Below are 16,810 nucleotides of genomic sequence, written 5' to 3' on the forward strand. Positions count from 1 at the left end.
TAGCAGCTATCTGTGTCCCAAGCTGAAAGAAGTACGTAAATATAGCAATAAGGAAATACAAACTCAGCAGGAAAAAAAAAAAAATCTGTTTAACTGTGTGTAGCTTGCACAGCAGTATTAGATGTTGTTTTAGATTGTGGATGGCTCCTAGTGTGACACTAAAATAATTTAAAACAGTCTCAAAGTACTAATGCCTTTATTTCAATGCAAGGTTCTGGCTTGGACAGCAACGTTGCAAACAGTCAATAAAGCATCTGCCTACAGTGAGCAGTGAAACACTTCAGCTAGCTAATCATGCTAGCCATCCAGTGGGAAACCTTTCCAAACACAAATTGTTTATCAAACTCACTCGTCTTCCACAGTACTACATTGTAAGTATCTGAAAAATACTTCTTGTCTTCTCTCCTCAGGCAATTTGTAATGGTAACTCTAAGATTAGGAAGAAAGTTAATTGCTGTAATCCTTGTGGGTTTGTTAGGCAGTCAGGCTCATAAAGAGGAGTGGGACATAAACATTTGCTACTCAGCAGCCCTCATGTTCTCTTTATATTCCTGAAATTCTAGTCTTTCTCTTCTTGGATCCCTTTCATAGCCACCATATTAGTATCTTAAAAAAGAGGGCTGTGTTTTCCTGCAGAAACTGGGGGAAGAATAGAAACTGATGTAGGCATAACCTCAGTTGATGGTCTTGTTGATTTTGTTATTTTGTTTTAATGCAGGTTGTAGAGATGTTCGATGTTCCTGGCAACCCCACAGAACTAGAGTACAAGTACTACTTCCTCTCAGTGAGCTATGCTGAAGGAGATGACAACCCTGCTACTGCACTTCTGTTACAGCAGTTCAAGCCAAACATTGAAGAGTTGGTACTAGACACAAAAAGTGGGAAACAAATGAAAAGTGGTGTCAAGCGCAAGGTATGCATTTCAAAAGCCTTCAGGCTCGTTCTAAACAGTGGAAGCCAAACACATGTTCTTAGCATCATTACCAGCTTTAGTGCAGCTGTTTCAAAGTTTGTGTGGCTGACAGCTTACACTGAGGCTTAGTACTCAGGGCTGCTTCCCCAGGGAGTTACAGGGAAACTATTTTCCAACAGTTATCGTCTTTGAATTCATGCCAAGCCTTCTTAGTTGGTCTAAAAGAAAGCCAAGGGAGAGCACTGTACAGAGGTAGTTAGCATAGCTTGTATTAGCAAAGCACTGCTATCAGCATGATATGCTTTGTGCCATAGAAGTGTAGTCTTTGAAAGACTCCAGGGAGACTATGGGGACTGATAGGAGTTGCTTCTTGGGGCCAGGTTGACCTGGCTTACTGGTACGTAAATACTGTTTGGAGGAAGGAGGTGATTATAAAATTACTTCAAATTAATTGCTGTAGTCCTGAAGTTGACCCTTTAGGAATTTTTCTCAGTGTGTGTTTCATTTAAAATTTGGATGAATTAGGTTGTTGTCTGACATCTGCACAAAATGTTTACTCCAAAATGTGCAAGAATATTTATTTGTCTTTATTTTAATTCTAGTTGTCCGGTGATCCATGTTCCATAGAACCTAAGAAACCAAAACGGACGGGAGAAATGTGTGCCTTCAATAAAGTCCTAGCTCATATTGTAGCCATGTGTGATACAAACATGCCATTTATAGGGCTTCGTTTGGAGGTATGTATTAAGAAATATTTTGTTTGCTTCTTCTCTTCTGCTGCTCCTGACTCTCTTGTCCACATGTTCTCTAAACAGTTACATCTAGACATGTTCACTCTGTAGTCCCTTTCTAGATGAGTCTGGGTAGCTGACGTTCTACTTTGGGTTGCTCTAGTCTTGTAGCTGGTTCTCTAATATCAAGCACTAACTGCAGAAGACTTCAGAAGCTGAGGGAAAAGGAAAAATGAGAGGATGAAAGAGAGGCTTGTGGGAGAGCATGAGAAAGAACTTTTTACCACATTTACACAACCTGGTTTTTGGCTTTCCAGTGCTAGAGGATATGAAATATCTGTCATCCTTAGCAAAAGAAAATAATAATAATAATAATAATAATAATAATAATAATAATAATAATAATAACCTTTGAGAAAGCTGCACTTACTTTGCTTGACTTTTTTTTGCATGAGATAACCTTTTTCTTGTTCATTTGTAGTTATCCAATATGGACATTCCTCACCAAGGAGTACAAGTAGAAGGAGATGGCTTTAGCCATGCCATACGTTTATTAAAGTAAGGGGATATACTCCTGTATGATTTAATTACTGTACATATGCTTGTGAGAAAAAAGGATTGTTCAGAGATTAACACTAAAAATGTTGTGGGGGCTGGGATTTGGAGGGAGTTGATTTGTTTCACTGTTGTGTGTTTTGCATTCTTGTTTGAAGCAGTGCTGTACAAAGAAGAAAGTAAGAATATGCTCAAAGCCAGCTATTGTTTGTTTTTCTCGTTAGCCTAAAGCAGGGTGCTCTGAAACAGTCTCTGGCAGTCCTCAGTTCTAACACCCAGGCACTGCTAAGGAATCTACAGCATTGTGGTGACTGATGAACTTGTAATTGCAATTTTAGATCAGGTCAGAGACCTGCTTACTCCATATGTTATTAACAATGACCAGTATGTGAGACTGCAGAGGAAAATGCAAGGGAGCCCAGAAATGGCAATTGCATGCTTAAGAACTTGTGAAGGAAACATCTGGGGCCCTTACGATAAAGAGTGACATGGACCTCTGGAGGTCACCTGGTCTAGCTGTCTGCTCAAAGCTGAATTTTCCAGTCACCAAGGATTTATGGCACAGAGACCTCCAACGCTGACCAGAGGGGAGTAGTCATTTGGTTTGACTGTCTCAGCTAATGCTAATACAGCCCAGGATGCAGTGGTCTGGCACTGCTGCACTGGCATGCTGCTGACTCCTGTTCAGCTTCTCGCTCGGGCCCCCAAGTTCTATTTCTGCAGAGCTACTATGCAGCCAGTCAGCTCTCACCCTGTGCTGCTGCACAAGGTTATCTTTTGCCCAGTGCAGGACTGCATTTCTTTTTGCTGAACTTCATGAGGTTTCTGTTAACTCATGCCTTCAGCCAGCTGAGGTCTGTCTAAATGGCAGCCCTGTCCTCCAACGTGCTGAGTGATGCTCCCTTCTGTTTGACATCACCTGTGTATTCCTTGGCATCATATAGATTGTTGAAGTTAAATATTATTGGCCTCTGTATTAACCCCAAGGAGTGCCAACCATATGCAGCCACCAATTTGACCTGGAACTTTTGGCCACAGTGCTTTCTATCATCAGTCCAGTCAGTTTTTGACATTCCTTGGGGCTTACCTCAAGCCTCACCGGTTCAACTTCAGGTTGTGTTATGAAGTAAAATAAATTATATCAATTTTACAGCAAAGAAACAACAACAAATGCCACCAAACCCACAGTTTTCTAAAGTGTAAAATAAACTGCTTAACTTTTTCTACTCTGCTGAGATACATTGTGGTATAAAGGCATCAGTCTTTAAATGCATCAGTCTCTATCTTTTTAACTGCAGACAAGTAAGCTGGATTTAGGGATGGTATATGACATTTCTGAAATAAACTCAATTTGTAGAGAAGTTAGGCATATTTTTACTTTAGATTTGTTTACTGTGTCCTCTAAATTCAATTCTCGCATTGGTATATGAGTAAATTAGTGGGCATTAAGATAATTGCTAGGTTACTCATTGCATTTAAAGTGAACTTGTTCAGAAGGAGACCTGATGCACAAATTCAGGTTGCCACAGAATTTTATTTTCATCTTTTTTAGCTTGTTTCTCTGTATAAAAGCTTTATATTAGCGTGCTCCTACTTTTATCTGGAGATCAGGGCAGTTCAGCGGTTCCATCAGAAGTCTGTAATTTGCAAGTGTTGAATCTGTATAAAAATTGGTCTTAACTCGCTGTGCTTTTATAACGCACTTATCCTTGAAGAGGAGTAAGATCTCCAACTGTGTGGTCCAGCTGTCTGTCTTACTGTTGATTATTCATTTCTTTCATGTCCAGACACATAAGTCCTTCAGGAAATGTTAAAAGGTGTTATTGTTCAGTTTGGGGACTACACTGTGTGCAACTGAGGTCCTCTTTTCTTCACAAATAGAATTCCTCCCTGTAAAGGTGTAAACGAGGAAACACAGAAGGCTCTGGACCGATCTCTTCTTGATTGCACTTTCCGATTACAAGGTAGAAATAATCGCACGTGGGTCGCTGAGCTGGTGTTTGCAAATTGTCCACTTAATAGCACCTCATCCAGGGAGCAAGGTAAGAGAGGGCAGGTAAACCTCGTGTCTTTGTCCTACGTGTTGTCTGCTCCACTATCATTACGATCTTTTTGCGTTAAGGGACAACTATCTACTCTTAAAATTTCTAATGAGCCACAGTGCACCTTTATCAAACGCTCTTGACTGTTGAGTTGATTCTTTTTTATTATTTAAGTATGCTTCCTGGACTCTCTCCACAGTTAAATCATAGTCTGTAAACCTCAGTTTAGAAACCACTTGTTTAATTAGTATTTACTGTTCTAACCCTGTAGGACCAACCCGTCATGTTTACCTTACATATGAAAACCAGTTATCTGAACCAGTTGGAGGTCGCAAAGTTGTTGAGATGTTCCTCAATGACTGGAACAGCATTGCTCGGCTGTACGAATGTGTCCTGGAGTTTGCACGGTCCTTACCAGGTACAGAAATAGCCTCCTTTTCTTTAAAAATTATATTTACAGATTACTATGGTTTTCTCATGCTCTTTTCTCTGCTCTCTTCAAAGACATACCCAACCACTTAAACATTTTTTCAGAAGTTCGTATCTACAATTACCGAAAGCTTATCCTTTGTTATGGAACTACCAAGGGGAGCTCAGTAAGTAATTCCTAAGTCCACTTAAAATGTATATTTGAGAACACATTGGGTGGGCCTGGAGTTCTTAGAATTGCAACAAAATATATCCTGGTATTGTTATTGTGGAATTAATATTATTCAATGTAAAAAAGACAGAAATAAAGGGCGCTGGATTAGTAATTTGCTAGATTCTTTCTTGTCTAGAATTTTTGACAATCTGTTCAATGTACTTCAAACTGTGGGAAGGAGAGTTGATCCTTCTCCTGGCATCATTGATCTGTCAGCATAGCTTAAGGTTGGTGAAGGTTGGTGTAGCAGCTGTATTCAAATTTATGATGTGTTGCTACTGCAGTTATACTGGAATGTATGAATCTTCTAAGCTTAATGTTGCTTTAGAGAAATGACTCAGTTTTTTAAATGTAGTATCATGCTTTTAAATGGGACAATCCCTAATTATTTTGTAGCAGTACTGTTCTCTTGATCAGAAGTCTAGCTTACTCTGTAGTATTTGAATTTACAGCATATTAATGACTTTGTCTACTGTCTGTGTGCTTGCTCACTCCCTTGCACTACATGCAGGGCAAGGAATGAAATAACCACATTTATTACAGACTAATAATACAGTTGAGCGTGCACTGATGCAAAGTAGTTGATGCGCTCAAAATGTGCATCCTGGAAAGTCTTTTTGTAAACATTTTTTACAAGTATTTCTACGTGCATTTTATTGTGACTGTTAGTCTTAGTAAGCAATGAGAGTAGCATTGTAGATTTTGTGTGTCACTTCCTTACATATTAGCTTGTTCAGTTCTTTTTTTTGTGACACGATGGAGGTAATCAGTCCACTTCCAGCAACTCTTGATCAGTTCTTTGTGGTATGAGTCTCTCATGTTTAATTTCTTCAGTCTCAACTCTGTCAGAAAAGTCACTTGTTCAAGTTGATTGACTTGCTGAAGTAACTCTGGTTTGATGGTTGTCAACAATCCAGCTAACTAAATAAGTTATACAAAAGCTAACAGAAGTCTTTCCAGAACCTGAACCGTGAGTTAGGAATCTGAGGTTTTGTGAAAAAGGATAAAAGTGAGATCAGACCAGCTTTCTTGTAATAACCTCTTGGTTCTAGTTTCCAAGGACATTTTGTTCTTAATGTTGCAGATCAGCATTCAGTGGAACTCCATACTCCAAAAGTTCCACATTTCACTGGGAACTGTTGGCCCAAACTCAGGTTGCAGTAACTGCCACAACACAATTCTGCACCAGCTCCAGGAGATGTTTAATAAAACACCAAATGTGGTGCTGCTGTTACAGGTAATGTTTTAAACGCTTCCCTCAGGAGAAGTCCAAGGTGACCAAGAGGTGATTGCTGATTAAACTGTTATCTTCAAAATTACATGTGTGTATTGATTATGAATCTCCTTGGCAGAAGGTGACTTGGGAAAGATAGTACCTTTCCTGCCCCTATTATATCTGTCCCCACCCAGCCCAGATTTTTGCAGACTTTTACTTAACGGTAAGCTGTCTGGTCTCTCAATATCTGTTCTTTTTCAGGTTTTGTTTGACACTCAGGCTCCATTAAATGCCATCAACAAACTTCCAACTGTGCCCATGCTGGGTCTGACTCAACGCACTAACACTGCCTATCAGTGTTTCTCAATTTTGCCACAGTCACCTACACATATCAGGCTGGCTTTCAGGAACATGTACTGCATTGACATCTACTGCCGGAGCCGTGGCGTTGTAGCAATACGTGATGGAGCGTACAGTCTTTTTGACAACAGCAAAATAGTTGAAGGTTTTTACCCTGCACCTGGATTAAAGGTGACTGTTTCCAAGTTGTTTTTAAGTTGGTGTTTCGGGTAACCAGAGATATTTCATATTACTAAGCAAGGCTTATTGTTTGGTGATGATAGAAGACCCCTTTTTGAAAGAAAGGAGGATGGCTGTGAATTGAACTTAAAGATCCACTTTCCACAGAAAAATTCTGTTTATGAATTCATATATTTTATAAACTTTATATACTATGTGTAATGAATGCTTACTAGTGGTTAGTTCTGCTTCTGCTAATGACCTGTGGTCACTCATGTAATACACTGCAAATGGAAAATGACTGTTTACTAACAAAACCTTTTTATCCGCAGACATTCCTGAACATGTTTGTTGACAGCAACCAGGATGCACGAAGACGGTCTGTAAATGAAGACGATAACCCGCCCTCTCCTATTGGAGGTGACATGATGGATTCTTTGATATCTCAGCTTCAGCCTCAGCAACCACAGCAACCACAGCAGGTAGCCTACAGACAAAAGTTAAAAACGTTTAGCTTAGTCTTCCACAAATGCAGGTTTTTAAGATTACTTTCTGGAATAATTGGCAGTGAAGAATTGAATGGGAGACTATAAAAGTGTTACGTGATGGAATTTCCCTTGGGGCAAAACATTAATTTGTCATTTTTTATTCCAGTGTAAACAGCCTGTAGCAGATGACCAGCAGCTTTGAAGTGTCACATGAGACTTGCCATTTTAGAAGCAAAGCTTTGATGGAGGGTGGGAAAATGGCTGTTGAGGATGAAAGATGAGGGGTAGGGAAGGGAGGGGGGAAGAGTCAGGAGGCTTCTCTGTACAGAGTGATGGATAAGGAAGGATGAGATACAGAGTCATTTTTGTCTTGAAAAACTATAAAATAATTAAAAAAAATAGTGTGTTGTGAACAAGGTGTTATAGGGAATTGAATAAAGCATAGATAAAGATCAAACTCTCACTAGTATTCTCTTGCACTCAGTTTTTGTTCGAAATGATGAAAGACTTCTGTTGTGTTAACACTTTCAGCCGTTTGCAAAGCAGGCAGGAGCATCAGGAGCATATCCTCTTACTTCGCCACCCACCTCCTATCACAACACAGTGACACCTTCTCCATCTATGATGCACACACAGTCACCAGGTGAGATGGCTGAGAATTTGTGAGCTAATCATACTGAAAATACACATGCAGCTTTTTGTGCGTGCCTCCTGCTTTCTGATATTCAAGCTGTGTTTAGCTCCAAGTTAGTCAAGTTAATATACTTTATAATTTGGAAGAACAACAAAGCAAAGTCCTGCTGTGCATGTTTTGAAGGGTGTACTTCAAAGCATAAAAAAAAAAAAATGGCAGAAGTGTGGCTATATAATCTTTGAGACTGTTTTATTCTTAAGGTTTCTGGCTTGCTCAGTTAAAACCTGATCATTTTAAATGCCTCCTCCTTCAGAAAAGCTTTTAATCACCAAAGCTTAGCTTTCTGTTTCCAACTGTTACAGTGCAACAGTTGAATCTGTTTGAATTTAAGGGAGGGGAAAATGCCATTCTTCAAGTCAGGTATCTTGTAAAGCTTCGTGTGTGTGCTGAATTCCTCTGGAAAATATAATCTTCATGCATGCACAAAATACAGCCTTTTAGTGCAATTTTGTTTCCTGACTCCCTAAAATGAGGGAGCTGTAGCAATTGGTAGAAAAAAAATGGGAAATGTGTATGTCATGATGTGATATCTTTGATCAGGAAACTTGCATGCTGCGAGCTCACCTAGTGGAGCTTTAAGAGCACCATCACCAGCATCCTTTGGTCCAACTCCTTCACCTTCTTCCCTTGGAATTACAATGGGTCAAACAGCGAACTTTGCCAGTCCACACGGTGAGTTCCTTACTGTATGCAGGGACAGGGAGAACGCATTTGCTGCTCAAAATTAACTCTTCCTGGGCATAATTAAATGGGGGGGGGGAAAAAAATTTCATAATTGACTTAAGTAGCTGTTTTTATTCATGTGTGTAACTGTTAACAGCAGTCAAAAGTCGCTGCATGGCACAGATTGCAATCAGTGAAGGTTCAGGTGGTTATTCTAGCACCCCAATAAAACTGTGGAGATGAACTAAGTGAAATAGATACACAGTAGACAATGTAAGAAGCTTGCTCTGATCAGCTTTTGTAATGGAGTATTACACCAAAGGTACTTTTGCGGAGATAATTCCAAGATAGAGCTTAGATTAAGAACATCTTCAGCTGGAGGCTTCATCCCCAGCTGAGGCTTTCATTTGCTGAGGAGCAATAGAAACATCTATATGCAAGAGCTCTCTTTAGTTTCATCCCAGTTGTGTTAAAGGCATTGATTTGCCTTAATGTTCTATTTTATTTTATTTTGAAAAACACAAGCAGAAAACCCTTAAATTTCTATCTTGTTTTTTTTTCATCTGCCCACTTAGTACAGATGTAAAATAAATTCTGAAAGACTGAAGGTGTCTTAAAATTGTGTAGATTTTGCAAGTATTTTTTAGTTTGGTAAGCCTTGAATTTTTTTTTTTTAAGATGATGGTCTTGTAATATCTGCAGGTACCATAGATCCAAGCTCACCATACACCATGATGTCACCCAGTCAGCGTGCAGGGAACTGGCCAGGATCTCCCCAGGTTTCTGGTCCATCACCAGCAGCACGGATGCCTGGAATGTCACCAGCCAACCCTTCCCTTCATTCACCTATCCCAGATGCCTCTCATTCTCCTCGAGCTGGAACAAGTAGGTTGCATTATTAGCATTACAATTGTGAAACATTCATGTTTAGCATTTCTAGTTCTGGGCATTTTTGGTAGGTTTGTGTCTCAACCTAACAGTGCTTTCTTTCTTTCTTTGTGTAGTAAAATAGGTAAAGAAATGAAGCCTTTATTCTGGACCAGTTCAAGTATTCTATAGCAAACTAGAAAATGAGTTGAATCATACAGCATTAATGTCGGCAGGATTGATGCCTCTTGAAATACAAAAGTTAGTCTTAAACTATTGGGCTATGTGACTGAGAGAAAAATCTTTGGAATGAAAACAGTGATATTTGCCTACCAAAATAACTTCTCATATTATGGAGCTGTAATGCTTCTCTTGCAAGATTGATCTAGCTGTCTTTAGGTCTCATTCAGTTTGTTGTATCTGTGATATCTGCTAGCACACTGAAGAAAGAGGAAAAGGGAACGAGTGAATGTTACTGAGACTTTGCACCAATCAAGGGTTGAAGCTCTGATGCTTTGACTTTGGCTTTGTTGCCTATTACTAGGCAGCTAGATGCTCAAATAAGAAAGATTAAGCTTTGGCCCAGGCTGGTCATTGCTTGAGTACTGATAGCAAATCAAGTGAATGCACATCTGAGGATTCGACTTACATTCTTCCGTACTGCAACTACTTTTTTCTTACTAATAGGTTCCCAAGCAATGCCAACAAGCATGCCTCCACCTCGTAAACTACCTCAGCGTTCTTGGGCTGCATCCATACCTACAATCCTCACCCACAGTGCCTTGAATGTTCTGCTGTTGCCCTCTCCTACCCCTGGGCTTGTGCCAGGACTAGCTGGCAGCTATCTTTGCTCCCCTCTTGAGCGATTCCTTGGATCAGTTATTATGAGGAGACATCTTCAGAGGATCATACAACAGGAAACGGTATGCTTTAGGATGTTTTAACATTGATTTGCAAATATCAGTTTGGAGGTGTTCATCTTAGTGCTTCTGTACTCCACATCTCCAATTAGATACAAACTGAAGCACTTCAGATATCACAAGTGTTTGCTATTAGATTTGTTCTGCTATACTTCTGAATATTCCCATCTCAAGTATCAGAATTTAGAGAAAGTATTTAGTTCAGTTTCCTTTCCATGCAAGCAAGAACTGGGAAGCCTATTTGGTCAAGTCAAATACAATAACTGACGTAATAACTGATGCTTTGGTTTCTGTGAGTTTAGTATGTCAACTGTGAGTTAAGTAGAACAGCTGGAGGTTTACTGTGGATGTCTCTCCTTGGCAGGAATGTCTGAGGAAGTAGTTAGCAATCGACGACGACTCAGTCCTGAATGTTGCTTTAGGGTTGGAGACAAACAGTGTCACCTCTTTGCTTCATTGGCATTCTTTAAGTGATGAAGAAAAAGCCAAACCCTGCAGAGGGTTCATTCTCAAGGCAGATTTACCTGTATGTAAGAATCACGTTTCTTTCTAGAAACAGCATAAGTTGACCTGTACAGTCTTGGGAGTGAATGTGTGTTTTCATGCTATTTAATGAGCAAGTCATTGAATGTGATGCTTCTCTTTGTACAGCTACAGTTAATAAACTCCAATGAACCAGGTGTAATCATGTTTAAGACGGAGGCACTGAAGTGCAGGGTTGCACTCAATCCCAAAACCAACCAGACCTTGCAACTCAAAGTAACACCTGAAAATACAGGACAGTGGAAATCGGAGGAATTACAAGTTTTGGAGAAGTTCTTTGAAACAAGAGTATGTACTCAGATCACTAATGTTGACATTTTTGTGTATTCCTTTCAGTCTCTCAGCATTGGTTCTGCTGAGTTTCTTTGGGTTACGTAAGGGCTGCAAAATACAAAAATTTAACAGCTGTGTATGCTGGTTACCATATTAAATGATACAGCTGTTATCTAAATAGGCAGTACTAATGGGTGTCTTTCTTTAGGTTGCAGGACCTCCTTTTAAAGCAAACACCCTAATAGCCTTCACAAAATTATTAGGGGCTCCAACGCATATCCTCAGGGACTGTGTTCACATCATGAAACTTGAGCTGGTAAGTTAGCCTCTATTTAGTTCAATCAACTTTGGTTACTATATTTGGGAAGGAAAAAAAAAAAAAAGCCTATGTTCTATGAGAACACAAATTACTTTCTGTATATGTTACCTAGTGTTAATAAAGAAGGTTGTGTTTTACTATTAGCTCTTCTGGAAACTCCCCAAATTTCTCCCTTTAACTAATGATTTCAAGAAAGTGCAGGTGTGTTAGTGCACACTGGACACATACGTAGCCTGGCTGGAATCTTTATCACTGTGTTCTTGTTGTCAGCTATCTTCTCAGTTCTTTCAGAGTTATTTTGACTTGTGCTGAACTTGGAAACATCTGTTATTTAGAGGAAGAGTCTATTTTCTAACTCTTCCCTCGTCTGTAGACATATACGTCACTAATGTGAGTCTTTGCTGTTTTTTCTCTGTGATGCTCTTTCTAAACAGTTCCCTGATCAGGCAAGTCAGCTGAAATGGAACGTGCAGTTTTGTTTAACAATTCCTCCCAGTGCACCACCAATTGCACCTCCAGGAACACCTGCTGTTGTGCTGAAATCCAAAATGTTGTTTTTTGTAAGTAGGGCTGTTTTAAAATTTTGAGGACTGCATATCTTTGAAATCACCACTGGTTAGGGACGAAACATAGACTGTGTCTAATAATCACAGTAGCTAAAAACGTCAAGCATGGACGTCTTTAGTATAAAGACTAATATAAGACACTAATATATGTCTTTAGTAATGCCTCGCTCCTGTAAAAGCACAACACCTTCTCATGTTTTGTGCTCTTGAAGAAACACTGGCAATACATCCTAAAGCTGGGCTGCAGATATCTTTGTGTGCTCAACTTTTGATTATTTTGCTCTTTGAGGCACTTACTGCCTAGATAGAGTGATACATAGTAGTGGTTCTGGGGAAGGAGAGCACAAATGAGATTATTAGAACAAATATGTAGGTGTCTTCTCTGAAGCAGTGCTCAGTGTAGGGTGATTTTGAGAATGAGAGAGTGTACCATTCCACCCTCTCAGTTTTCAGACACTTCTGTAACAGAGAAGTTATCATTCAGGTGTAAACTATCTGTAGGTCCAGATTGTTTAACAAAATGAGAAGTTGTGATGAAGTATGTTGTTAATTGAACACGCTTTGTTTTTTTTTCCCTACAGCTCCAGCTAACACAGAAAACAACAGTCTCACAGGAAGCTGTTAGTATTATTGTCCCAATTATTTATGATATGGCTTCGGGTACAACTCAACAGGCTGACATTCCCAGGCAACAGAATTCTTCTGTTGCTGCTCCAATGATGGTTAGCAATATTCTAAAGAGGTTTGCTGAACTGAATTCACCACGACCAGGTACTGTACATGTCCAGTAGATATATTCTCTCCACCCAGACATCTGTGACAAATCTCCAGTGTAAAACTAAATCTCTCTAAGTCTGAATTCTTCTTGGTTCCTGTCATACTTCTTTAGTGATCACAAACTCCTGATATGACAGGCAATACGTAACTTATTAGCAAGCACTGGCAGTGCAGCAGACTTCTATGCCAGAAGGTTACACTGGTGATTCAGGCTGAATATCACTGTCAAAGTATCACTCCAAAGTAATAGAATGCACCTCTTGTTGGCCCAAATCTTCCTGCACAGTAGGAGTTCTTAACAAATGTGCCCAGAATGAATCACGATAAATATTCTGTGGTCAAGTGTCAGTTTTCATGCTTAACTATAAAGTTATTAAGCTTAACAGTAGAATATAAGGGAATGTTAAAATAGTTATCATAACTCGTCCATGTGCTGTGAATGGTGAAGAAGTAATTGGTGTGACTGTATACATCTTTGTCAGTGGGTCCACTAGCAAAGGTGTCTACAGTTCTGCTCACCAAACGTACTGTGAAGTGTTTGAGCTCAATAGCTTGCTCTGAGTGTTCATTGGCCCGTAGGTAGGTAGTGCACTGGGAGCAACTTTGCTTTCCCTTGCTACACTTTTTATCTTTTTTAATATATGACAACACTGAAGAGCAGTAGCAGGTTCTTTGGGCAGTATGTTGTCTGTGAGCATGGTTTGAAAAGCTAATACTCAAATGGCTTACAAGAACAAAAACTTTCAGTTCTGCTGTAGTTGCACACTGAAGAACAAAGCATTTTTTTCAGTAACCCACTGAATAGTTTGAAGTTGTGAATCCAGAGGTTGAATTCTACTTCTACTCTGTGTAATTATTCATCTCATTACGTGGTGATTTTAACTGTGCCTGATGGTTTGTTTTGATTGCTAGAACATGAGTAATGTTTATCTTAAATTGGTGTGGATATGCATACGTTTTGGAGAACTGTGATGAAATTTAATTAACAAGCATTTCCTGTTTGACATGTAGTAATAGTGTAGGTACATAGGGAGGGTAGCTTCAAGCTTGCTTGTTAAGAGTTCTGTGTAGGATAGGGTAGAACAGTTGGTTAAATAGCTCTTTTATTTCAAGATACTTTGTCTAAATAGCAGGTGTTCCTTTTGGAAGGTGCTTCCCCACTGAGTTCCTCTAGGGAGGGAAGGAGCAGATGCTTGTTTTGCTGTTTATTATTGCAGTCAATTGTGTTTAAGGTAAACCCTCCATAGAATCCTACAGCTTAGGGAGTCAAAGCAGCTCTTGAGTATCCCAGGTGCATGTCTCCTGGCAATGGTTAGGTAGATGAGGAGAGACAGTTTTTGTTTGTCACGCCAGAAGTAAATGGGGAGTGCAGGCAGCAAAGTACAGATAGGAAAAACTACAGATAGAGCTTGTGGCCTCAAGCAGGACCTTATCCAGGGAAAAAAGATTGTAGCAAGCTAAGCAGAGGACAATCCTGATAGGCTTTCCTCTAATTTCTGAAAGAAAGGATGAGTCTCTATTGATCTCTCTCACCCAAAGTAGGGTGTTTCCTGAGGACACTTAAATTGCAATTTCATATGTTCTTGCTGTCAAAACTCACATCACTGTATCTGACAAAAGAGAACAAGATGCCTTCTGTTCTTTAACACTGAATGAAATGGGAGAGCCAACAGATGATAGCAGATAGTTGGGAGACTTTTACAGCAGTACATGAGAGATCCCAGATATCCTTTCTGTTGGGACACTACTGTGCTGTGCTCAGGATTTTCCTACCTGTGTTAGGTCTTCTGCTGCCCTATTTGCAATTTGCATGGTTAAGTGAATTTTTCACTCTCAGTCAGAAAAGATGAGGGCTTCCCACCGAGCACACATGATATTATTGACACTGTCATTGTAACCCGTAATCAGTGTTGCCTCATTTTGGCTGTATCTTTTTTACCTTTCTCTCTTTGTGAGAAAGCATTTTGTATTCAGCATAACTTTCCTCCTAATAAAATGGCAGTAACTGAAAAGTAAGTTCTTTTGGAAGAGTTTTATTTTCAGATCTGTGGGCAAGCACATGATGCTGCGTTTAACAGCAGAACGCTGACTCATTGCCAGTGCACTGTCCTGACATACTCTGCCAGTACCTCCCTGGGGGAAGAAAAAAGCTATTTTATTTTTGGGCTGTAGTTACACGTGAACTGAGATGGAATCTGTGTCCTGGAGTAATATAGAGTTAAGCTTGAGCTGTGTGCCTCCATCCCTGTGTCCTGCAGCGGGCTTCCATCTGGTAGGAAAGTCCCTGCAGCTGCAGGAGATGATCCCTACAGAGGAGCTCCAGGGACTTGTGTGGTGTCTCTTAAAATGCTTCACCACTAAGTTTGCTGAAGTCTGGTTGATAGCAATGCAGTGGATGGCACTTAGCCCCGATTTGTATCTTTGCTATGATAATGACTTGCCCTAAACAGTCTTGGGAATCTTTAGTTTGGCAGTTAGGATTAATGCATCCTCGCAGGCTCTGCTCTTATCTCCTTGTTCACGCTGCTGCTTCTTCAGCAGCAAAATTCAGACTCTTTTAATGGACGTTTCTCCCAATATGCAGGAAAAAATTGTGACAGGGTACAGTAGAGGCTATTAATTGTATTCTCTTAGCAGGATGCTCCTCGTGCTGGGCTACGAGGGCAGTAGTGGCCGCGCTTGAAGCACGCCAGCAGGCAGAGCGTTGGCCCAGCTCAGAGGGGGCACGAGTAGCGTGCTTCCTCACCTGCCCGATAGAGTTAAGCCCTGCCTGTTGCTCTGCCGTTGCGTGTGATGCTAACATGTCTCTTTTCCCTGTTCCAGGTGAATGCACAATATTTGCAGCCGTTCGGGATTTGATGCTTAATCTTACGCTGCCCCCTGGTGGGCGTCCATAGACACTTTTAAAAGAAGGCTGAAAATGAGACAAAACAGCAAAAAAATAAAAAAAAAATACAAAAATAAAAAAAAATCTCTCTGAAATTAAGCCTTCAATTAAAAGAGGACGTTTAATTTTACTTTTTTTAAGAGCTAACTATAAAAAATGGCAAACTTTCAGGGATGCACTTTCATCAAATGAGTATCACCACGACTTTTGTATAGTGCTGTTGTATAGTGTGTTTTGATGGGAGACACTTCAGACTAGGAAATAGATTGAAGTATCAGCTTGCTGGTAATAGATTTACTATTCTGTTTTATACTATACAGAGTATGAAGATGCCAAACTTGTTTGTTTTTTGTTTTTCTTATGTTTTGGTGTAATAGTCTTTTTTTAAGGCAGGTCTGTCATTTTTGAATACTGTAAAACTGTGACAAACTTTATATTGAAGCTGTATTTTAATATGACTGCTTTGAATCCTTAAACAATTTATTTGGGCTTGTTGTAAACATGTCCCCAAGAAGCAATATTTAATAAACTGGATTAAAAAAAAAATCTTAATCTGGATGTTGTATAATCTTAAACATTATTCCTCGCTGCTCTAGTCATGGACAGATCTCTTGTATTCACATTCACTTGGCTATCTATTATCATCTTTCCCCTGTGTGCTGCTAACACATACAGGCTGCCCAGAGAGGTTGTGGATGGTCCTTGGAGGTGCTCAAGGCCAGGGTGGGGCCCTGGGCAGCCTGGTCTGGTATTAGATATGGAGGTCGGTGGCCCTGCATGTGGCAGGGGGTTGGAGATTCATGATCCTTGAGGTCCCTTCCAACCCTGGCCATTCTGTGATTCTGTGATGTTATTGTAAAAGCAGGTAAGAAAGATAGAAGCTTGAAGCGTATGCCCTGAAGTTGGAGAGGATGATCCAAAAAAAGCTGAAGACGACCAAAAAAAAAACCAAAACAAAACCAAAAGAACACAGAAGCTAGCTCACATTTAATATTGGATTTAGATAAGTTTGTCAGCAATGACAGAGAGCTCTTATAATGAAAGAAAAATTCTGTCTTTAAGAATTAGCCTGTCATTTAATCATTTGTCCACAGGGATTCATATTCTCCAGTTTTTAATGAGTTCAGCTTGGTTTCCTGTCTTGAAAGTGTAGCATTCTTCAGCCCTGCCTTACTGCGCTTGCACAGCTGTCCA

The 16,810-nt window shown here is 39.9% G+C and overlaps 1 protein-coding gene across 1 annotated transcript in view; it reads left to right on the forward strand.

The window, feature by feature from the left end:
- Positions 1 to 15,707, forward strand: part of MED14 (mediator complex subunit 14) — a 34,428-nt gene extending 18,721 nt beyond the window's left edge. The window contains exons 13-31 of the mRNA XM_048937629.1: positions 212 to 371; positions 719 to 913; positions 1,516 to 1,650; positions 2,126 to 2,202; positions 4,081 to 4,241; positions 4,513 to 4,659; positions 4,746 to 4,837; positions 5,969 to 6,121; positions 6,362 to 6,631; positions 6,952 to 7,101; positions 7,639 to 7,750; positions 8,342 to 8,473; positions 9,167 to 9,349; positions 10,019 to 10,254; positions 10,903 to 11,082; positions 11,276 to 11,383; positions 11,821 to 11,946; positions 12,534 to 12,723; positions 15,553 to 15,707. Of these exons, the coding sequence (XP_048793586.1) occupies positions 212 to 371; positions 719 to 913; positions 1,516 to 1,650; positions 2,126 to 2,202; positions 4,081 to 4,241; positions 4,513 to 4,659; positions 4,746 to 4,837; positions 5,969 to 6,121; positions 6,362 to 6,631; positions 6,952 to 7,101; positions 7,639 to 7,750; positions 8,342 to 8,473; positions 9,167 to 9,349; positions 10,019 to 10,254; positions 10,903 to 11,082; positions 11,276 to 11,383; positions 11,821 to 11,946; positions 12,534 to 12,723; positions 15,553 to 15,626 (2,881 nt within the window). The 3' untranslated portion in view covers positions 15,627 to 15,707. The remainder of the gene's footprint in view (positions 1 to 211; positions 372 to 718; positions 914 to 1,515; positions 1,651 to 2,125; positions 2,203 to 4,080; positions 4,242 to 4,512; positions 4,660 to 4,745; positions 4,838 to 5,968; positions 6,122 to 6,361; positions 6,632 to 6,951; positions 7,102 to 7,638; positions 7,751 to 8,341; positions 8,474 to 9,166; positions 9,350 to 10,018; positions 10,255 to 10,902; positions 11,083 to 11,275; positions 11,384 to 11,820; positions 11,947 to 12,533; positions 12,724 to 15,552) is intronic.
- The last annotated feature ends 1,103 nt before the right edge of the window (positions 15,708 to 16,810 follow it).

Source organism: Lagopus muta, chromosome 1, assembly GCF_023343835.1.
Source record: "Lagopus muta isolate bLagMut1 chromosome 1, bLagMut1 primary, whole genome shotgun sequence".
NCBI lineage: Eukaryota > Metazoa > Chordata > Aves > Galliformes > Phasianidae > Lagopus > Lagopus muta.